This window comes from Mytilus galloprovincialis, chromosome 6 (assembly GCF_965363235.1).
Source record: "Mytilus galloprovincialis chromosome 6, xbMytGall1.hap1.1, whole genome shotgun sequence".
In the NCBI taxonomy this organism is placed as follows: domain Eukaryota; kingdom Metazoa; phylum Mollusca; class Bivalvia; order Mytilida; family Mytilidae; genus Mytilus; species Mytilus galloprovincialis.
Genome location: NC_134843.1, coordinates 36,492,170 through 36,517,247, shown reverse-complemented (window position 1 = coordinate 36,517,247; position 25,078 = coordinate 36,492,170). Strand labels below are relative to the sequence as shown.

Genomic DNA, 25,078 nt, shown 5'->3' with positions numbered 1-25,078 from the left:
ATATGTTATGATGGTATGATGTATCATACTAAACCCCTAACGGGAAGGATTGTGCCTGATGTTTATATGATGAAATCAAAATCTTTCAGTCAGTTTAATTGAAGTCTGGAGCTGGCATGTCAGTTAACTGCTAGTAGTCTGTTGTTATTTATGTATTATTGTCATTTTGTTTATTTTCTTTGGTTACATCTTCTGACATCAGACTCAGACTTCTCTTGAACTGAATTTAAATGGGCGTATTGTTATGCGTTTACTTTTCTACATTGGCTAGAGGTATAGGGGCGGGTTGAGATCTCACAAACATGTTTAACCCCGCCGCATTTTTGCGCCTGTCCCAAGTCAGGAGCCTCTGGCCTTTGTTAGTCTTGTATTATTTTAATTTTAGTTTCTTGTGTACAATTTGGAAATTAGTATGGCGTTCATTACCACTGAACTAGTATATATTTGTTTAGGGGCCAGCTGAAGGACGCCTCCGGGTGCAGGAATTTCTCGCTACATTGAAGACCTGTTGGTGACCTTCTGCTGTTGTGTTTTTTTATATGGTCGGGTTGTTGTCTCTTTGGCACATTCCCCATTTCCATTCTCAATTTTATTGTTCATCTGGCATAGATTTGTTGAAATAATTGACTCATAATTTTCATGTGACCTTCAAAATATTTGCATTCGTATAATTCTATCATGTCATCATTGATTACATTTTTTCTGTGTCAAAAACCTATAATGTGTCCAATATTTTATAACAGTCCAAATTCAGACTGGTATCAAGCTTGAACATTTTGTCCATTCTTGCACCAACTGGTCAGGATTGGACCTCTGCAGTCGTATCCAGCTGTGCTCAGTGATTCATTTTATTTTTAATTGATTACAGGTGTGCTAGATCAGAAAAGAATACAGATCTCCAGATAAACTGTAGAAGTGTTCTATTGAAGTTTTTAGCTCATCCTCTACCAAAAGTTAGACTTCAAACATATAGTACAATCTTCCAAGTCATTAAGGTAAGTTAAGATACAAAAATTGAATGTGCTGATTTACTTTTAGATTAAATGTTAAATTCAAAATCTGGAATTTCTGATATTTTATTTGAATGATTTGAAACTGTAATTCTCTCAATGTTTGTTTCAGCAAAATTTTGTTTTTAAAAAGATTTTGTAAACAAGATTGTAGAGTCAAAACGGTAGATTGTTTGATATAAATTGAAGGTAATTAACAAAATTTTTATTAACATGTAGAGCTACAGTTTAAATCTAAAAATAAATGTTTTTTTTTCAAAACAAAGAAAATTGACGCGAATACTGAAATGGTTTACATGCTTTCATACCGTTTAGATTTTTTAGTTTAACTTAAAATCAAATTGAAATATTTACTAGCAGTAAAGCAATGTCATAATTATGATAATTTGATTTGTAAGATTGATGAACATTTTATCTTTCAGGGCTGTCTCAGTGTAGATGAAGCATCTGATCCTAACTCTGATGCTTGTATGTTGTCGAGGTTTCTACTGGATCCTGATATTCTGTATGAAATCTCTGTGTTTGGTCTCAATGACAAAGATACAAAGGTACCTTGAAAAGGAATTGTAGTATTTTTATAGAAATATGGGATACATGCAGATGAGAGTATAGTGAGTATAAAAAGAAGATGTGGTATGATTGCCAATGAGACAACTCTCCACAAGAGGACTGTTCCAGAGATGATTTTTATGGCCCATTTTAATTATGTTTTTCGGTCTGTGTGTCCTGGTTGCTTATCATCAATGGCTACAAGTTTTGCCAAATAAGTTGAAGAATTGATTGTATGCACTTCTATTTATATTTTATGGGTGGTAGTTATTTCAAAAAGATAGCCAAAGCAATTATACAGAATAATTGATTATTTATTTTACGTATTATCAGGTGAATTTATGGGGTGAAATGAAGAAAGTTTGTCTTTATTGTATTTTCTTAAACAAATATTTACTGTGAATAATTTTTTTTTTTTTCGATGACAAAAATTTCAGGTTTCTAAGACAGCTAATGATTTAGTATGCCATCTATTAGACAGTCAGTTATTTATGACAGAAGAATTATGGACAGAGTTCTTGACCAATTTACACAAGTCACTACCCATCATACAGGTACTAATTTACAAAGATTGGAATTTCAGCAGGAATTTTGGATTGATCTTTGAATATTCCATACTTATTTATAGATTATCGGTGATTATCTCAACAAGATTGATTTTCTGGCTTGAGCCGGGACGGCGAAAGCGAGACAGGCAATTGAGTTGAGATGAACAATGATAATCTTTTTATCGCTATTTTACCTATGACGACGTTGTCAATTTCATGTCAATTTCATGTCAATTTTGTTAGCAACGCCACTTGCATGCTTAGTTTCTATCAAAAATTTTCCATCTCAAGCGAGTAGCATGATATGAAAATTATCACAAAAAAAGAACAAAGGAAAAATACACAAAATAGCGATAACTCCTTTTATTCAGGATTCTTGTAAGTAAGTGAATTACATTGTCCTAGATTTGCAAGCCACAATATCTGAATGAATTGATTACAACTCCCAGTTTTTCAATAGCTTTCTATTTTTAGAGTTGTAACCATATACTGTGGATTCATTATTATTCGTCGGATACCAATTTTCGTGGGTGTCGTGGGTACAGGTGAACCACAAGTTTAAATGTTCAACAAAATAAGAATTTCTATTAAGTTGTAGCCAGACTTTGGCAGAACCACGAAATAACACATCCAATAAAGTGCAAGGTTTCCACAATCCACAAAAATATATGAATCCGCAGTACATGTAATAAGTGAATGGTATTTGCTGTAATCGGCAGACAAATTGAGATGTATTTTTCAAATATACGACTATAACAGAAATAATAATTTTACTTTAATTTGTATGAATCATTATTCTGTTCAGCATATGATTATATTTATTTCCAGTCCTATGCTGACAGTGACAGTACTTTGGGTAAATGTATAATGTCCATGATAGATCCTTTGATCTCAACATGTCCTGGACAACTGCCATACCTGGAAAAACTCAGAGGCACCTTAAGGGTCATGTTTACATCTGACATAAGGTATGTAATTATTCTGTTGAACAATTTCTTTTACTAGTGAGAGCAGAGGATATTTATGGGGATTTGTGTTTACATTTTATATCAAATATGTTTTTCATAAACCAGAATTTATATATATATATGTTGGTCTTTTCTTTAGCCTTTAGATGGATCATCACTATATATTTCCTTAATTAGGCTTTTCTTATACTTTGTCAAATGCAAATTTTACCATGTTTTTTTTTTATCTCAAAAATATGATAAAAGAAACAGTCACTGTGCTATTTTTCAAGCAACAAGTCATTCACAATTTTCTAATTTTAAATAGATTATTCATGAAAAACACTTTTTGGTGAATAAAATGAAATGAAATCGAAGGGATGGAATTTTTAAATAAAATATTAGAAGATAGGTTTTATAATATGCTATCAGAAATTAAAAAGACAATGATGACACAGAACTAGTTTTTTTGCTACAAGTTAAAATTGAAAATTTCTTTCACATTCCTTTGTAAAAAATATTACTACAAGAGTTATCTCCCCATATATGGCTAAGTTCATTGTTTAAATCATTTTTAAAATTATGAAAAATCACTTATTTATCTTCATTAAACAAAACAATTTTACACATTAAGTGCCAATTTGTCTCAAAACTTGCAGATTTAAGCATAGAACTAGACTGTATGTGTACTGATATTTTACATTCCAACTATGGTGGTATACAGTTTACCATTTAAAGACTCTTTTAAAAATCTTTAAAATTTTGAAGAATTAGATTATCTGGTATAATCAGGGCATTAATCAACTTTTAAAGAAATTTTGGTTCATATTAGGAACAAGTACAAAAATTTTCATATTCCCACTGAAAATGATTCTGATTTAAATGTACATTATTGCCAATGAAAAACATTACTTCTCTGTTTGATTCAAGATGGTATTTATTCAGTTTATTTTTTTATATCTCTAAGTTTAATAGAATCATTGATTTTACATTTTACATTGTCCTTGTGACAAAGAATATTAGTTTCTTTTAAAACAAATTGGAGAAATCCACATAAAAATTTGAAACAAATGATGAAAAGTCTTTTCCAAAATAATGTAGCCAAAAAGGTGTCGAATCAAATAATTTATTTTGCACAGTTGCAAGGCTTTTTACAATCAATAGTTATGCATTGATAAAAAGATGCTAATGATATATCTTATCAGGAAAATATTATCACTAGCAGTCACTCTTTTTTAAATGTAATGTAAATAAATTGTGTTTAGTAATAGATAAGTTGCACTGGTCCTATTGCATATTTTTGCCCTAGAGATTAACACTTTTTTTCAATGATTATTGATTTATACTGTAGATGTAGAGCAGAAGCCTTGAAGAGATTAGCCTGGTTCCTATCCAATGAAGAGAACAGCCAGAACAAACAACCAGCATTTTCCTCTTTAGACGTAGCTAACCTTACCAATATATTTATTGTGGAAACACAAAGATCTTTAGATGAAGATTATGGTCGATCTGTCTTCCAGGTATTTTGAATAATAATCAACAACACGTATTTAAGACTTCAGATCTTGTTGCAGGATGTCAGTCAAACATTTCCTGGTTAAAGATACAATGTCAGAAGTTGTGAATAAAAGTATATAATTATTAAATGCATAAAAAATCATAAACAATTGATAATTTGACTGACTTTTAAAATTGTAGAAATATTTTTTATCGATAACATATTCATTATTGTATTGATTTTCTTTAAAAACAATAAATTTGTATGCGTGAATTGTTTAAAAATCATTATGGTACTTTTTGGTTAGTTTAAGGCCTTTTTTTTTAATTAGTTGGTTTACGGACAACTAGTGTCAAAGGTTAGGGTCGGAGGAGGTAAAAAAAATAAAAATAAAATAGCAATCTTAGATTTTTTTTTTGTTCACGTATAACTGTTCTGAAAAATTTGAGTTGGAGGAAAAAAAAAAAAAAAATGCTGTTCATTCATGACATTACAGGGGTTGAGGAGGAGAAATAGTTTAGCTCTTATCTTGATATGCTTTGCATTTGATGGATGGATGGTCAATTGTTGTTTAATGTCTAGTGGCTAATCAGATGCATAATTAGGATGAGAATATGATAATGAGAAATGAAATGCTAAACTGACACACTGAGCCAGAATTTAAATGTGGTAGCTCACAAGGTAACAGTTCCCCCAAAGATATGTTACCTTACCCAAACACATTATTCTGACTCCTTTAATAATTGCAATTGCAGCGTGCTTGGCGAAGAAGCAGCAGACATTCTTTAAAATTCTATATTATAAAACCATGTATTTGTATGTATATACCTTTGAGTTGGCAATGCGTCGTATTTTTTCTGTGCTTTGAGTAGGATTGAAAAAGCATTAACTTTATCATCCATGTTCAGCTTTGCACTTTTTTCTGGAGGTGCTCCTTCATTTACATCAACAAATATAATTTTTGCCCCAAAGGACGCAAGCACTTCTACCGGTGTACTGGTAGGGGTGTCTGCCCTAGTTTTGTTTGGTGGCGAAACTGTTTGTACCTTGACAATGGCAACATTTTCATCAGCCATATTGTCGAATATGGCATCGCCGATTGTTTGCTTAGGTTTGCATTTGATAAAAGTGCTCTCAGTACGTTGACCATCAAAGTTAATATTCAACTGAAAGTAGATGAAGCCGTCAGACTCCATGGTCCTCCCTCGTTGGGTTTTTGAATTCGTCTGCGTCATTTCGAAGCTTTTCAAAATACGCCGTTCACTACAAACGCTTTATTGACACAGACAAAACGTTTTGGAACGCCTCGGATTTTTTTATTCACAGCACTCGAAAAATCGGGTCGGCGGAATAAAAAACAACACGAAATCAAAATTTTAATTTTATTTCACTTTTAAACAAAATCGGGTCGGCGGATCCGTAAACCAACTAATTAAAAAAAAAAGGCCTAAGTATAATATTTACTCGAAGTTAAACAAATTGGACACATGTTAATTATGTTTATGAAATCTGCTCTAAATTACAGTACATAATAATAAAAACCGTAATAGAAGCATACAATATTTCTGAATATACAATACTCTAGGAGTCTAGCTATTACAAAGACTGAGAAAAAAATTATTGAAAATTTTAGTAATGTTGATATGAAAGTACTGGAAATATGCTAATCATTATCATATGACAAGAAAAAACTTGGTTACTTTTAGGTTGATGGTTTAAGAAAGGTCTATGAGATATTTAAATCAGATTCAGTTGATCCTGGAGTGAAGAAGTCAGCAGTAGACCAGCTTGCCATTATTTTACAAGGTTTGAAGACAAAATTCAATGGTTGTTTTTTTCTAGTTATCTATAAAAATGAAAATAAAATGCAATCTGCATGTTTGAATCACCTTCAAGTAAAACAGGGAGACAAGTGTTGATATTATATTACTATTTATAAATATACAAACAAGAAGGTGTTGTAAAATTTCCAATGAGACAACTATCTATCATATACTAAATAATCATGATCTAAACAACTATAAGGTACTGTGTGGTCTCAGCAATGAAAATGTAGCTAAATAGTTTTCCAATTTCTATATAATAATATGGATATTTCTTTAGTTCTCTGTTTATTTATGTTTGATAATTGATCACAACAAATTATTATCAATTAAAATCTATAATAGAGTAAGAACATTTCTTTATCATTTAAAAAAAAGTTTATATGTCATTTTAAGAACTGCTTTTTTTCTGTTAAATCTTTTCCAAAAGATGAAAACTTTCATCATAAATATATATGTTTTGTGCAAATAACAAAACTATGTTTTAATTCTGTTGTTTTATAATTGTATGTTAAGTAATTAATGTTAATTATACTTTCAGACCATAACTTGCATTCTCCATTCAAGAATGATGGAGGAGTTAAGGAAATTTTAAAATATATAAAACTTGGTATAATGAAACCAGAGGAAAATACAAAGGTTAGTGTATAAAAACTATATCACTCTATAAAATGTGTATTGCATAATAGAGAAAAGCAATTGTTGAAATTGTTTTAAAACATTTTCTTTTTACTTAATTGAATTTTGATATAAAATGTTAAATTTTTTATTTTTCTGAAAAATAATTCAATTATGAAGTAAACCATCTGGTTTTAATCAATATAATCTGCTGTTAGGTGTGATTTCATTACAAAAAGATGGAAAACACAAAACATAGAGTAGACTGAAACTGCCTTTCTTGGGCTTCCTTGCTTTGATTACAGTGGTAAGGGTGTCTTGACATCTTGGATGGTAAAACTCAGAAAACCTAAGGTCAAGATTTTCAATCAAATTAGAAAAATTTGATGCAGGAATGCAGATAATTAATGTGAATTTTTATTTAAAAAAAAACCAGATTTATAAGATTATAACTTATTATATTGAAATTTTTAAAAGTGTATATTACTTTTGCTTGATTTTTAATGTTTTATTGGCATTTTAAGGGGAGGTAACTCTGAGATAGTGCATTTTCTGAAGGAATCTACATGGAATTATGCAGTTTAGTATTTTAGCCGGGGAAAAACGTACGGTGACCTTATCTTTCTTTTGATATTATAAAAGCATTTTCTAAAAGCTATCTTCTCGTATTTTATTTTACAATTCTATCATTTAGTTTAACTTCTTACATTATGACTTTCTTTCCTGTATAATCCATACAAAATATGTCATTTTGTTACAACCTGCAACTTCAGAAACTGAGTGGTGACCTATCATTTTCATTCTATTTTTGAACATTTATCAATATATACTATGTTTTGGCGAAGTATGAACAATTTCTATCATTTTTAACGTATGCTCCCTAACCATCTTAAACTGGGATAACTTGTTTTTTTAATTTCAGAATGAGAGCCTCAAATATGTTCCATCCTGTGTAACAGTACTTAGATATCTTGTACATCATGATTATGTTCTCCGACATAAGTTAGCTCATGATACAGAAATATATATGAATCTTCTCCGAGGTTAGTTAACTCTTCCATATCTAAAATATATATCTGCTTATCTTCTCAACTGAATTGAAAACTTAAGACCTGGGGGCAAACACATGTAATGTTTTTTAAGTGGGATCTGTGAATCTGATTTTGTATACTACATTAATGAAGCACATCAATGTTGACCATGACATAACATTAATTCAAATGATATTTTTCAGTTGCCTTCCTCCACCAAAATGATGAGAGACTGTGTTATGATGTGGCTCATCTATTTGTACTGTTTCTGTTTGATGAAGTGGCCAAATTTGATCTGGGGTAAGTTATTATTTCTCTGTTTTTCATCATGGGAATTTCACAAATGAAAGGTAATGTTCTCCCCATAGCTCAATTTAGGATGTATTATTTTATTATTTTATAAATATAGTTCAAATATACAAATGAAATGCTCCATAATCATTATTTGTTTTGAACCTGACTGTGTAACCTCCACCATGCATGACAACAATACAGGGATGAAAGTCAGTCATTTTGAAAATAAATAAATTGATAGTTATTGTAAGTAATGTAGGAGGATATTGTTAACCAATAAATTTATTTATGGGAGCTGGATATTTAGTCAGTAGAATCAAGTGAATTTGAATTGTCATTAGTTTTTTAAACTTGTATACTCTACTCTATGAAAACAATTGCATACTTCAGTTAAAAAATGTGAAAAAAACCAAAGTCAAAATTATTACAAAATCTGAAATAGCTTTGTGTAAAAATGAGTACGCACAGAAATCAGTCTATATAGTTTGAATTGATAAAGGACATGTGAATTGATAAAGGACATGCTGAACAGTCACGGTTAGATAAAACAAGCTGATCCATTGAAGGTCATCAGTGTTTAATTGCAAAATTAATATTAGAATCGATCCTCTTATACTCATTTTAACATTGATACTCATTATATCTGTCAATATTTTACGCATTTCAGTAATATAATATATTAAAATGTTAAAAAAAAATGATAAAGCCTTCTAAATGAATAAGTTGCATTATATTATTTTTAAAAAGTTCTTCTTACCAACCTCATACAGTATTTTAATAAATGAGAAGTTATTGAACAGACAGGAACATCAAATACATGTTGTTCAAAAGTTAAAAAAATATATTTGCAGCAATCTTTACATACTGTAACTTTAAGAACTGTAAGAATTTGAATGAATGATAATTTGTAAATCATTTGATAAAATGACATGGGAATGAGTACCATGGAAACACATACATTTATAGCTTAATAATTCTAAAATTACACATAACAGGCTTTTATATAAACTTAGAATTATTTTCAATTATGGAATTTGCATAAGTTCTTGTGCTTGTAATTTTTAATAAATTCCATGTTTATTTTGTACTCTTTTGTTTTGTGCTGCGCACAACACTTTCTATTACAAAGAAGATAGTACATTTTCAATAGAATGTATTGTGCCACGCACAACACTATCTATACAAAATACATTATTTGGGAAGTCTTATGAACTGCTCAAAACATTATAATACCAAATAATTACATTAGATGTATGTTTCATTATAGTATTTTATTCTGATTGGCTAACTGCACATCACGTGTTATTCCGTAAGCAGTTGCATTGCTCAATACAACTTTTCATTCATGGTAACACGTGCTCCAACAATAAAGTGCAAAGGTGAATTAAATAATAAAATATATAAAATTTGTGTTTTCATGATCATAGCTAAAAAATGTAATTATAAGTATTGAATGCTTCTTTTTGTAACTTTATAGGGTTGTAAAAGCGTTGACCGTGCGTACATTTTTAGAATGAAGCGCTTCCGCGCTTCATACAAAATTTACTTCGGTCAACGCTTTTACACCCCAATAAATTTACAAAAAGAAGCATTCAATTCTTAAATAAACATGGAATTTATAAAAAAAATTCAAGCACTAGAAATTATACAAATTCCATAATTAAAAATAATTCCAAGTTCAAATAATAGCCTGTTACATTGTCTTTCAATTTTATGTGAGGCCTTGTCGGCCGAGTGGTCTTAGAAGTTGCTACTGTAGTCACTAACCAGGCAGCACTGAGTTTAAACCCAGCTGGTCTGGGTGCACTTTACTCCGATCTTAATTTACTAGAGTTGTCAGTTTCCCTATCAAAGGTCAGTGGTTTTCTCTGGGCACTCTGGCTTCCTCCATCATTAAAAACTGGCAGCCTTCAAAAGTGGAGCTTGAAAGAGGCGTTAAAACATCAACAATCAATCAGACAATGTTATGTCAGATCAATTGTTTAGTGTAGGTAGCTTAGATCTTAGTCATACTTTACAGATATTGCCCAATACCAATGAGAGTGCATCTGTACCTAGCCAAAAAAAATGACATATAAAAAGATAACATTTGTTTATTGACAATTTGGATAAATGTATCATGAGATGTATGTGTCTGAAGTTCAGAAAATGTATGGATTAGATAATTTATCAATCATGAAAACAATTTGCTTGATAATCTTTTGAAGTGAGTTAACTCAGTTTCAACTAAGATATTTTAAAATTGATAGTTAGAATTCAGTTGTCATATCTATACGTGACCACTATGAATATAACCATCGCAAAAATGATTTAACGAATTATTACAGCTAGGGGCAATTAAAAGAATATTTAGCTGTTTTATTGAGTGTACTTTAATTGGGTTGAGACATTTGTTTTGGGGCGAGGGATGTTAAGATGTTGAAAGGACTAGAAGATGTATTATCAAGTAACGTTAAATGAGGCCAGTTTTTCTACCTGCGAAAATGCCTGAACCATGTGAGGAATGTGACAGCTGTTGGCCATTCATTTGATGTGTTTGAGCTTTTGATTTTGCCATTTGCTTAGGGACTTTTGATTTCCGTTTTGATTTTCCTAGTATTCACTGTTTTTTGTGATTTTACTTTTTCCTTTGGATGTTTTACTTTGTTGAAATTATAACAACCCCAATCCTATGTCTAACGGGTACATTGCTTTATCACTGCTTTTCTGCCTATTCTTTCATTCATTTTTATCACATTTTTGTCACATTTTTCACAGTTGCTAAAAAAACACCAATGTCTTGATACTTGGTACTAAGCCTCAAATTGGTAAGCTATGTGATATATTATAAGATTCATCACTTCACTTATCTCTTTCCTGTTTGCATGATACATGTATATACTAACTTCCTAACATTTATGTATATACATGTTTCGTTTTTGGCAGTAACTACAGATCATAACTTTTTTGAAAAAATTTCTGTTTAATATTGGTTATTATGTGACTATTTACTTTTTGATGCAGGCTTACATATTGTTCGATATACATTTTTCCTTTCTCTCAACATTTTTAAGCAAGGATTGGATTAATAATTAGAAAACAGTAGCTTAGGGTACATCTTGTGAGACCTTCCCTTACAAGCATGGAAAAAGATATTATCTTAATGAATGCATTTTTAGATATAAATGACAAAACAATAAATATATATAATATGGCCTTTCAAGTAAAAAATCATAAGTTTTGTACTCATTTTGAGTTTTTGACCCATCTTTGCTTTTACAGTGTTAGTTTCTCCTTTATGTTTACCTTGACTGATTTTTTTTATCACTTTCTGTAAACACATGTGATTTATCAGTCTAAAGTTCAGACAACCTGATTTAAGTTAAAAAGATATTTTTATGTACAGAATTTTCATGTCTTGAATTCAGATTTTGTACAAAAAGTTATAAAACAAAATATGTGACAAGTAAAAATGACACAATGTTTTGCTTTATATCAGTAAAACATTTAGATTCTTTAATCTTTGTTGGCACCTATTATTCTAGGATTGACAAGATTGATTAAAACGTTGGTTTTAGTTGAAAACTAGAATTCATTGTTAACTGTTCTCAAGAAATCCATGAAAACTATTCCTCTACAGATACACAACAAACAAAAGTCAACATGCTGTAATAATGACGAATACTATATATAAAGGATTAGACAACCTAAGTATAGGGCATTAATTACCAGAGTGACACAGAAAAGTACCATTGCTTTAGAACAAAGACAAACACTGAAAAGGTGTTTTCTTTCTTTTGGAAGACACAGTGTTAGGAAATGATGATATCTAGTTTGTGACATGTCCATACTTCCTCACTGAGTTCTCTTTAAAAAAATTCAGCAAAGTAGGTCTTTAAAAGAATATGATCAAATATAAACAGAAATAATCATGATTTTAGTACCAATTTCATGTAATCAACTCCTCAATAGCTTCAAATTTTTACCAGTTCACAGAAGAAAACTTCACATTGAAGTGGTGATCTTTATATTTTGGAATTTTGTGGGTTATTTCTAATAATTTTAGACGTTGGAAGTTAGTCATTTGACAGATTATTTTTAAATTTCTGATAATAAAGTCTGTCTACAGTGGCAACCTAAGTTCATGAAACTTCATGGACAGATTGTCCACATAATATACACATACCTGAGTTGAACACCTGCTATTTCAAAGATTTTTGATGAGTTTTCAATGAAAAACAATTATTGGTGCGATTACCAGTAATTGAAATAAGAATTATCTAGAAATCAGTCATTTTGAACATAAATGAAATATTGGATTGGGATAATTTTACAGGGGTGGGTGGAGAAGAAAACTTATCGATAAATTTTAATGGCCCTAACTCCTTCCTCAGTTTTTAACACAGATACTTGATTTAAAACTTCACACAATGTTTGTAGAATTGTCTAAAGACTATTTCCATATTTTTTTTTTCATTTAACATGGTTATACGATTTATAAAAAAGCTTTTTTTTTTTTTTACTTTTCTATTGTTTAAGAGCTCTGTTCCTAAAATATCTCAAATTAGATTATGTGCAAATAAGCCACTTTCAATGTCGATCCATGTTCTTCAAATCTTACAGATAAATATAAGCTGTAACCAGTAAATATCATTGGTAATAAAGGATTTACAAAATGCTGACATAAAAGAAACCATCAATTGACTCCTTTGTATTGAAAGGTGGTTTATAGGTTGTGTTTTATTGATGCTTTATGCATTACCAACCCTGTTCTTCTACTAAGAAAAGATATGTCAAATTGTAGGCTAAATAAAGGTGTATTTTTGATAAACTGCAGCTATACAGAAGGTGATTAGAAAAGAAATATGATTGGATATTAAAACACAGGGCAAAGTACAACAGATTTATTAAATGCTTAAGTGTATTTTCTATGTTATTCATTGTTTTTGTTTTTATTGTATAAATTGTACATATTGTTTAGACTAACATAACGTAACTTTGCTAACATGGCTCAGACTCAACAAATCAAATTGACTGTAATGTATTGTCCAGATCATGATATTGAAATTCACTTATTTTGTTGCAAGTGCAATTGCCTAGTCTGTGCTTTATGTATACCAGCTAAACACCAAGAACATACATTGTGCGACATAAGAGCTATTCATAAGGAAAAGCTAGCTATTCTTAGTGCCCAAAACTGTTTAATTGATGATGAACTACTACCGTTCTTTACTGAGGAAAATCGTAAATTAGATGCAATATTGGAGAGTCATGAAGAACATTATGAATTAGAGAAGAAGAAAATCCAGGACCATTACATGAACATGAAAGAAGTTATAAATCGTTTTACTAAAAAAATGTTGGATGAACTTGAAATTCATTGGAAGAAAACTAAGAAAGAAATAAAAGCATGTAAAATAAGTATTAATGATTTGATTTCAACTTTGAAAAAAGGCAGTAACAGAATACCTAAAATACAGGTTAGTGAAAATATCCAAACAGTCTGTCATTTGTCAGACAAAATTGTTGATTTTGTCAGCAAGGTAGATATTTCATCAAAAGCTTTACCTCGCCAAAACCTGACGTATATACATGGTAAAATCAATGAAAAGGCAATTGTATCAATGATTGGAAATCTGCAAAATACCAGATTACCTGATACTGCTAAGATTAGATTAAAGTTAGATCAATCCTGTGTTACAGATTTGCATTCGGTTGACAAAGCTATAACAAGAGATTGTGTATGGATAACAAATACTGAAGATGCATTGCTGCAAGAAATCCGACTTGAAGAAAAGAGGGCTGTCATTAAACAACAATATGTACAGATATGTGTTAATGATTTTGCATTGACCAAAAGTGGTAATCTACTTCTGGCTCTCGAGGGAAATCATGCTGTTAAAATATGGAGAAATGCAGGTAAAATTGAAGATTTCTACAGTTTTGATCCTTCAAATAAGTTAAAAAAACCTCAGATACCAGTCGCCTTACATTTTGCAGAAAACAACCAAATAATTGTAGGAACAATGGAAAAGGGATGGCGTAAGGAAACACCTACCCAAGAATGGCCTAGGCAGATAACTATTTTATCAATCAAGGCTGAACTGATTGAAGCTCATGAATATGATAAAGCAAGAAGTTGGGTCTTTACCTTTCCCTACAGAATAACCACAAACAAGTCGGGTGATATTATCATTTTAGACAAGTTGGCAGATAATAAGGGAAGAATTGTAGCTACACATGTGGTGCAAAAGCACATAGAAATCAAGTGGATTTATTCAGGAATTAATAATCTTGAAATATTTGATCCATGGGATATTGTGATTACTCCTCATGACAATGTTATTATATGTGATCCACGATGTCATGCTTTGCATATACTGAACTGTGAAGGACATATCATTACAAAAGAATCATTATCTCCGCTTGACATTTATTACCCTTGTAGTATGAGCATCACAAAAGAAGGTCTTTTATTTATAGGATGTAAGAAAGAGTATCGAAAAAATGCTATGATTCACATCTTGAAGTTTAAAGGATGTTAATAATAATTTATGCCTGTTTTTCTTTTGAATAAATACATTTTTCATACATTTTAAATTGATTTTATATGAATGTTAGAATGGTAATTTGGCTATTTGCTGTTTTTTTAATAGCACCACAAAATGTTGGAGCTATAAACATATATTGTTAAATGTCGAGGCATATTGTTTTACCTCTGTCCATCTATCCTTATGTTTCCCAGTTGGACCACTAAAATAATGCATAGTTTGTCCACTCAGCTTTTATAAGGTACAAAATATGTATTAATTTTCTCAATATTTTGACTATTAACAAAGTAATGGAAATCTCAGTTAGTTTTGTGTGTGCCTGTCCAAAGTCAGGGAGGTAATTCAGTGGTTGTTGTTTGTTGTTTGTTGCTGTGTTACATATTTATTTTTCATTCATAAATTAGTCCATAAGTATTTTCATTGAATTGTTTGTCATTTCGGGGCCTTTTATAGCTGGTTATATGGTATAGGCTTAGTAGCTTGTTGAAGGTGGTACAGCGAACCTTAGTTGTTAATTTCAGTTTTACTGAATTGGTTACTTGTGAAGAGTTGTCTAATTGGTAATCATACCACATCTTCTTTTTTCATATAATTAACAAATTAGTTTAACATGGCAGAAATCATCAGTTAACTGATTATTATACTTATTCCCCTTTAAAGGTATGTTTTACCATCTTTTACATTTTTGCCTATTATCATAAAAACTATAATAGATAAACAGAAACTTTGAAAAGCATACTTAGTTGTTAGTTTAATCTTTATAGGAGTTATCTCCTTAAAATAATCATTTTTATTGAATTCAGAATGAGAGTTCTTATTATTGGAAACTCATCCTGTCGCAAAATTTGCATAAAAAAATGCTCATTGACTTTTGGTATTTCAATATCAGTACTACTGATGCTCATGTATGTATGTAGTGAACTTTTGTGGTTTATTAAATAGATGAAGTTTGAAGTTATCATTTTAATATATCAAACAAATCCTTTCTAAAAAAGCTCTAGATATATCGAATGCTTATTCATTCTCATCATTCAAAATGTTTTCTTTTTTAAATTCATTGTAATCAGATGTAATCATGATTACTTTGCCAATGTAATCATTAATTTAATCAGACACTTTCAAAAATGATGTAATCATTAATTTAATTTAATGGTACAAATGACAAAGTAATTGTAATTTAATCAATTAAATTGAAAGTAATGGGACCCATCTCTGATTCAGTAGCCCTTTGGTATAGTAAAATGATGATCATTATGACATACAAATGTATATTTTCTACATCAGAAATTCTGATTTGATAAGGTTCCCTTCTCAGAAACCTTTAAAATGAAAATAATTGTGCAGATACACATTTTACTGGTTTTTATTTGTACCTTGACTTCTCAATTGTTTCATCCCTCTGTTGTTTGATTGACATTTAGGTTTTATTTAGGTTATGTTTATATGTTATTTATCAGAATATGCTATACTGAGTATCAATCAGTAAAAATATATACCTAAATAAAATCGGTATACAAGAATATCTAGGACAGATAAAAGTCCATATGTGTAGGTTGATATAGAAAAATGAAAGAGGATGTGGCATGATTACCAATGAGACAACTCTCAACTTGAGACTGTATGACATAGAAGATAACAACTTCAGACCTTTTTGACATTCAGTTTGAATATGTTTAAAATGAGGTCAGTTTTGTGCAGAAGATCCTCAAAGATCATCTCACTTATCCAACTATGTGTCACATGATAAAACACTTAACACAATATCAAATCAATATTGATTGCTTTTGACTTGTATTGTAGTGTAATTCTCTGATATGCAATAGCATAATGTTTTTGATTGTATTTCTCATGACCATTATTTTACAAATGTTCATGATTAGGTATAGTTTATGGTGAACCACGGGTGGTAGGTCAATCATATATGGTGTGCAGTTGTATAAACATTGGCACATCTCATTTCGAAGTAGTTTTTTGGCCACACCCCCTCTGTCATGGCCTATCGACTTTGAAACTTTTGCTCAGTTTACATATGTATTAGGTTGTGATTAGATCAGTTTAAGATGAACTGCTTATGTAAAGCAAATGATATTTGGTATGCAAATTTATTGAAATTTTCAAGTATGGAGAAAGGGGCATGGAGATTATATAGCCGGAACCCATCTTCATGGTTCATTGACAGAAACTTTTACATAGTTTACTAGTTTACAAATTAATGTTTGTGTTCAGGTTTGTTCAAAGGGAATGACTTTGAAGTCCATGGTATTTGGTATGCAGTTTTATTAGCATTGGCACATCTCATTTACATTGAGATTATTTGTTTGGTCATGTAGCTCAGTCATGGTTCATTAACTTTGAATATTTGCATTACTTATGTAAGATGATAAGGTATTGCTATTTTAATTTGAACATTTGCATAATCAAAAATACAAAAAGGCGACACATATATCTGTGATAACAGTTTATAATGTGAAGTATATGGGGAGAAAACTATCCATTAGAGTGCAAATGACATGGATGTTAGCAAATTGAGTTCACTTTTGGCCTTCAGATCAACATTTTACATTATGCCATGTCTATCACCAAATAATCTGCAGGTGATGATAAATGACAATCACTAAATAAAGAAATAAAGTGCTTACTTAGTACACTTCAGTGGCGGATCCAGAACTTTTCCTAAGGGGGGACTGGTAACTGACCTAAGGGGGGGGGGCTCCAGTCATGCTTCAATGATTCCCTATATAATCAACCAAATTTTTCCCCCTGGATCCACCTATGCACTTAGAAGAACTGAAATAACAAAATCCCAAAAATGTCTAATTTCCTATCAAAATAGGATCATTGTTGTAAGCAAAATGACAGAGATGCTAATAAGTAAGTTATAAATGATTTTCTTAATGCATTGAATTTTCCATTAAGTAAACAACTATTGTAGAACTTTGAATATCTGGTTCAGTTGCACTTCCTTGTTGATAATAATTTTTATCATATGACATAGCTATCTTATATATAACAGATTCATGCACACACGATAGGTTTAGATTAAGTTATATTGCCTAGGTATCTAAAAAATACATCTGTAACAGGGACTGTTAATTCTTTCTGTCATGAACTTGGACACTATAAGTAAAGGCAACAGTAGTAAACTGCTGTTCTAAAGTCATAAATTGATTAAGAGAAAACAAATCTGGGTAATGATTACCAGCTTTTGATATGAATAAAAAAGCAGTGAAATATGAAAATAGCTAGTTTTGATTGGTCAACAATAAATTCCAGACAACAGATTCAAATATCGAGAGATCTGATTGGTTACTATTTTAAACAAACAAAAGCCAAGTGCAAGAGTTATAACTAGAACATTACAAAACTAACATCAAACATATATAACAATTAATAATGTATTTAATTTAGATATTCCTGATTTAATGAGGTATGAATATTCACTTCAAAATGAATACTTCATCAGCGACATGTCCCTGCTTGTTTTGACAAAATTGGCTGCTAAAAACAAATTATTTTTACATTATTTCACTTTTATTAATAATTGAAGCGAAAGAAATCATATTCTTATTTTTTTCATATCTTGTAGCTAGTGCCCCTTTAAGAGTTTATAAGGCATTATATGTACATTTTATTTTATATGAATCAATTTCTTTGTCAACATCCTTTAAAATCTAAGATAAGAAGTTTCAATTTATCATTCACTCCAGTCCTACATCCTAGTATCAAATGACCATTTTTATCTATGCATATACTAGTAGGATTTATAATCTCAAATGAATCTGTCGTCTGACATGTTATGATTTGTCCATCACAGTCAAGGACATGTAAGGCATTATTTCTTGTGCCACATATTATTACATTGTCATGAGAAGTTACAACAATGCCCAAGGATCGAACAGGTAGCCTGATCTTTTGTTCCTATTATACATTAATTTTTTAACACCTTCTGTTGTCATGGATACAATTTTTCCAGATTCGATACTTAATCTATCAAGAAAGACAATGTCACTGTTTGAGTCTGAAGTGATTCTGAGAGGAATGTTGAACATGTTGAATGTTTTAGATTTATGAGTTTGACTGTCCCTTTGGTATCTTTCGTCCCTCTTTGAATAGCCTTTTTCCATCTTGATCATACTCATAAATTTTAAGTTGCTGCTGATCTTCTGATAAACAGGCTAGTTGTCTTGTAACATTGTCTTTTAGTGTTGCTGTGTTTGCCTACTTTTCAATACACCCACTAGTATTTGATTTTCCTTGTACCAATGCAGAGACACAGGCACTTGAGGTTTTCCAAAAAAGCTAGATTTTGGAAACTTATAAAAATCCTCGATTTCATTTTCACCATTCCTAACAACTCTCAGTCGTGTACTGTTTTCAACAGCAAGAAAAAGATCTCCAAGGCTGTTGATGGCCATGTCTCTTACTTTTATTTTATTTTCCCATAGAGGCTTCAGCTTATCATTTAATTAAATTTTTCTCAGAACTGAGCTGGTACTAGTCTTTATCCAAGTTTTCTCCCCAGATATGACTTTTCCAATGGCATTCAAGTCGGTCACATAAGTATGTATGACTTTGAAGTGGACTGCAGCAGCATCAGGTAATGTAATTAGGTGTAGTGTTCCAACCAGGGACGAGATGATTCCTGTGTTTATATTCCCTTCTTTGTATTCCTTATTTTTGCGCAGCAAAGGAGTAGAAGAAATATTTACATTGTTGATATAATCAAGCATATTATCAGCAGTTACACAGATTTTTCGAATATCATCACTTTCCTTTATTTGATCAATTATTTGATGATTTTTCTTCAAAATAGATAGTTTGTTCTCAAGAATGGATTTTTGTTTTTTTATCTCTTCATCGGTTGTATGGAGATAATTTTCAAATGTTTGCAAGAGAGCATTTGTCTGTTTTGTTATTTCTTCTTTAAGCTTTTGATCCTGTTTCTCAATTTTAAGTTTCATTTTCTCACAGTGTTCCTGATGACTAACTAAAATCTTTTCCAGTTTTGAATTTTCGTCTGTAAAGAATGGTATTAATTCATTCATGATTATATGGTCCTTATTGGCAAGTATTCCAAGCTTTTCATGGTGAATGGTCTGAATATCTCACATCATATGTTTCTGATGTTCATGTGTTAAACAAAAAGGACAAATTGGTTTATTACACTGATGACAAAAAATACTAAAGTCAATACTAGGGTGAATGGAACATGGATATGTTGCCAACTTCTTTTCGACAACATCTTGAGCACCATTGTCACTTTGATCTTTGTTTATTTTAAATACTTGTTGTTCAGATTCTTCCATGCTTGAGAGTATTTATCATTTTATTGTTCACATGTTAAGTAGTCTGTACTTTGCATGTATTTGATAACCCATATTAAATTGAAGTGTTATTTAGTACTTTACTGGCAAAGATATGACTAATCCACCAATCAAATTTTTCAATATATCTGTTTAATGAGATAAATATATATATTTGTATCCAGAAAGTTCAATTTATTTGACATTATCCCAATTATATATCAACCACAGTAATGCTATGTTATTGTTTAGCGAACTATATTTAACCATGACTTACATTAATTTGTTTTGTTTTCTGTTGCTCTGTAAAGAATTGGCAAAATTCGGGTTGTGCTTATACAATCATTATTAAAAAAACATTACCAACTTTTTTTGTGAATTGTCTGAATATGAAACATGATGTGTTGCTGATGTATTTGTATTCAGCATTCAGTTCAGTTTATTACAGCTTCTACAATAATAATGAGTTACTTTGAGGGTAAGAAGAACATTTAGGAATTGTCAATGAATTCAAGTGACTTCTATTATGTATGATGTTTCCCTGTGAAATATTTGTGTGTTCACCAGTTTCTATCATGCATTAAATATTAAAAACTCTATACACTTTTTTGTTTTAACCTTAAATTTCTGTTCTTTGCCCATAACTGATTAAACAACATAACAGTATTAGTTTTTCAGATATATTTAATACTGTACCAGACAAGTATTATTATCATTTTTGTTAATTTATTATAATTATATCTTTTAGGACAGAAATACAATGTGATATCATTTTGCTTACTTGAACTTTTTGTACTTTATGCCCATACTTTATTTTGATGATTGTATGCAGTTTTTAACTTGTAGATTACCATAGATATCAAATGTTCATTTTGTGGTTAAATTTGACCAAAGGTCTTCTTTATAGATACTAATTTCATTCTTTTTATGACCATTTATGGGCATTATGTTTTCTGGTCAGTGGGTCTGTTCGTTCGTTCGTTCACCCATCCCTTCGTTTGTCCGTTTGTCTGTCCGTTCATCCCTCTTCAGGTGTAAGTTTATGGTCAAGGTAGTTTTTGATGAAGTTGAAGTCCAATCAACTTGGAACTTAGTTCACATGTTCCTTATGATATGATCTTTCTAATTTTATTGCCAAATTAGAGATTTTATCCCATTTTCGCGGTCCACTGAACATAGAAAATGATAATGCCGATGGGGCATCCTTGTTTTACACTGCTACCTATGTTTCAATGTGATCTTTTTCCTCATGAAATAATAAAAAAAAGACATTCTAGAGCTAACCAAACCAAGCAAAATTGAGCAAGATTTGCATGCTACACTTCATAAAGCTAAGTATGTGTTTTCTTGATAAAATTGTTATACCGTATGATGCGTTTTCAGATCCATCACTCAACATCTTCCTGTTTACCGAACACTTGTATCATTTACACATAATAGCCAAGTTGAAAGTTTTCCTCACATTTTTCTCAGGAACTACTTGACAAGGATTTCTGAAATTTGGTTATAGAGTTTATATAAGTCAGTTATACCGTGTGATGCGTTTTCAGATTCATCACTCAATAACTTTATATTTACCGAAATTTTTCGGCAGGGGTATCATCAGTGAGCAGTAGCTCACAGTTTTACTTGTTTGTTTTTTTTTTGTATTTTCTCTTAGCATTGTTTGTACACCCATTTCAGTTAGTATTTATATTTTGCAGAGACAGAAACTTAGCATAAAATTTAACAAAACCTCTTAAACAGAAAATGCAAATTTTTAGATCATAGTGAACTTAATGTTGTGAACTATAGCTTAACTACACATAGGACTATGCAGAGAAAATTTCAAACATACTGAAGACTGTTAAAAAGTTTACCTTAATGCAAAAAATTATAACAAACAAAACAAACTCCAAGTCACTTTAAAAAGGGGGAAGTTGGTAATTACTGATAAAATTAAAAGGTATAAATTAACAGACCAAGTGAAAAACAACTCCCATATTACTGACTTGGTAAGAAACTAGTGGGTAAAGTCTGGGTTTTAAGCTAGCTAATACGTGTTTAATATGAAATAAATTAAGTTATAAAGATCAAAAATTGCTGGACAGTATTTTATCTTATATATAGCAAGATTATATTTCAGCTTTATGCACTTGAGGCATAATGTGTCTGTTTAGCATTGACTTTTAGTTGTTGTTTGCCACACTTGGATGTTTTCCTTTTTTAGAAGTGAAGAAATAGATTCCCTGGATCAAACGAATATTTGAGTAGATTCAGAATTAGTTTAGTCAAATCACACTTGTTGTGTCTTACCTAAGGTGGTTTATCAAGAATATTTTTATATCTGTTTATGCTCAAGAGTTATTATATAACTGTACTGTGAAAGAGTACTATTTTCCTTAGATGTCATGATTTCTCTGAAACATTAAACTTATCCAACATTATAAAACTCTTAATGATTAACACTAAACCATGACACAACATCCACTGTGTATCTAATAATTAATTCTATGCTGGCTATACAAGAAAATTTCTTCCAACAAATAAAATTACTTATACCAGAACTGAAATTATAAAAGCTTCCCCCTCCAAAAAAATGATAAAATAAAATAAACCATATAAGGTTAAATGATCTGCCAAAATTGGATCCTGATGTAAATGATAAAAAAATAAGTAAAAAATTCCATCTTGATGTATTGAAATTCTAAAAGGCCAGTATTGTAGAATTTTGAACATGAATTGGTTGTAACAAGAGTTTATCTTTTTAAGTTGTTCCTTGTTGATTTTTATCTGATTATTCATTCATGCACATGTGATATATGTAATTGCGTATCTGAATCTAAAAATGCACCAGTTAAGGGACTGAAAACTTTTAGATCAAGGATCCTTAAACATTGATAATGTGAAATTTGATTTTGCAAATGTTTAATAGTTTTTTTTACAGTTTTGCCTTTAGTATTTGGGCACATAGTTCTTACATAATTTTTTGAATGTCACTTAATATCAGGATGCATTTAGTTGAAGTAGTTCCATTTGAATCTTGCACACTGATATTGGTCTATATTTTTTTCTTTTAAATTTATGTGTGGCTGTTTTTGTATGAGACTAACTACATATAATTAACCATATAAATATATGTTATGGAGATATACATGAAATTCTTTTCTCCTGTGAAGATCTGATTTTAGTATGCAAATTTCACAACTTTATTATGCTGTTCAAAATTAATTATAACTGTACTTCTCCCTTGAATGAGTTGAGGGATAATTATTGTTAGCATTTGGTATGAATAAGTATGGACTTAATATAATCTGTGGATAACATTTTCGTTTTTTGTATTTAAAGGTTATACTTATATGTTTGGACTTTTGATTTTGCCTTTTGATTTTTGATTTTCCTTTTTGAATTTTCCTCGGAGTTCAGTATTTTTGTGTTTTTACTTTTTAATACTTGAAAAAGTAGCTAATGAGTTTTATTTATTAATGTACAAATGCACCTAATAAAATCTATTATCAATAATCAACATCAAATCCAATCAGATAACAAAAATTAAAGGAATATGGTTTTTTTTATAATTGATCATAACGTTTTTTTTATAATTGATCATAACCAAAGAGGCCTCATTTCATCATGCATATCAACTTTTCTCAATACTGATCCTGTGCTAGTCTTGATTCAGGTTTTCTCTCCCCTGATACTTTTCCAAAATATAGCAATGACTTACATTAGTACATTTTGTGCATTTTTGTACTGTAAAGAATGATATAAATACATTTGTGCTTATACAATCATTATCAGAAAACATGACCAACTTTTCTTTGTAAATAGTCTGAATAGCAAACTTGATGTGTTGCTGATGTTTTTGTGTTCAACATTCAGGACATTTCAACTTATTACAGATTTTACAAAAAATTATGAGTTACTTAAAAAAAATGAGGGACAGAAGAACATTGATGAATTGTTAATGAATTCTAGCGACCTCTATATTATGTATGATTTTTTTCCCTGTGACATCTTCATATGTTCATCAGTTTCTGTCATGCATAAAATATTCAAAAGTCTATTATTTGGCAAAACTTTTAGGAATTTTTGGTCCTCAATGCTCTTCAACTTCATACTTTATTTGGTCTTTTTAACATTTTTTTATTCGAGCGTCACTGATGAGTCTTTTGTAAATGAAACACGCATCTGTAGCAAATATAAAATTTCAATCCTGGTATCTATGATGAGTTTTGGTATTCACCTTAAGTGTACTTTGCATCTGTATATGATAACGTATATAGCAACATCATTATGTAACAGTATTAGTTTTTCAGATATATATTTAATAATGTACCAGACAAGTATTATTATCATTTTGTCGAGCCTTTGACTTTTGTCCTGGAAATCTGGATATAGGGAAAGTGATCTGGGGGTGGCGGTGGCGTTAGCTAACTTCTTGAAAGCTTTATATTTGAGAAGGTGGAAGACCTGGATGCCTCATGTAAGAAGTTTCTGTGAGTCACATGTCCAATGTCCTTGACCTCATTTTTATGGTTCAGTGACTATTTGAAAAAAATTAAAAAATTTCTCTTTTTATAATTAATAGGATAACTATATTTGGTATGTGTGTACCTTGCAAGGTCCTCATGCCAGTCAGACAGTTTTCACTTGACCTCACCCTCTTTTCATGGATCAGTGAATAAGGTTAAGTTTTTGGTGGTCAAGTCAATATTTCATAAGATACTATAAGCAATAGGTCTGGATCCACGGTGTATGGAAGGAGTCCGAAGGACTGTAAGGTGTACATGTCCAACTGACAGGTGTTTTCATATGTTTTCATTGATAAAATGTCCTTAATTTGAAGAAAACAATAAAAGAATTTATATAAAAAATACCAAAATGGTACATAGATAGAAAATTTTCCTTCTTTTTTTTGTTAGTATTCACCTTTTATTCTTATTTT

At 30.5% G+C, this 25,078-nt stretch overlaps 1 protein-coding gene across 1 annotated transcript in view; it reads left to right on the top strand.

Annotated features, from left to right (window-relative positions):
- LOC143079490 (rotatin-like) overlaps positions 1–25,078 on the top strand; it is a 94,183-nt gene that overhangs the window by 16,621 nt on the left and 52,484 nt on the right. The window contains exons 13-21 of the mRNA XM_076254848.1: positions 869–995; positions 1,433–1,558; positions 1,997–2,113; positions 2,936–3,075; positions 4,406–4,574; positions 6,259–6,358; positions 6,917–7,014; positions 7,916–8,036; positions 8,228–8,324. Coding sequence (XP_076110963.1) covers positions 869–995; positions 1,433–1,558; positions 1,997–2,113; positions 2,936–3,075; positions 4,406–4,574; positions 6,259–6,358; positions 6,917–7,014; positions 7,916–8,036; positions 8,228–8,324 — 1,095 coding nt within the window. The remainder of the gene's footprint in view (positions 1–868; positions 996–1,432; positions 1,559–1,996; positions 2,114–2,935; positions 3,076–4,405; positions 4,575–6,258; positions 6,359–6,916; positions 7,015–7,915; positions 8,037–8,227; positions 8,325–25,078) is intronic.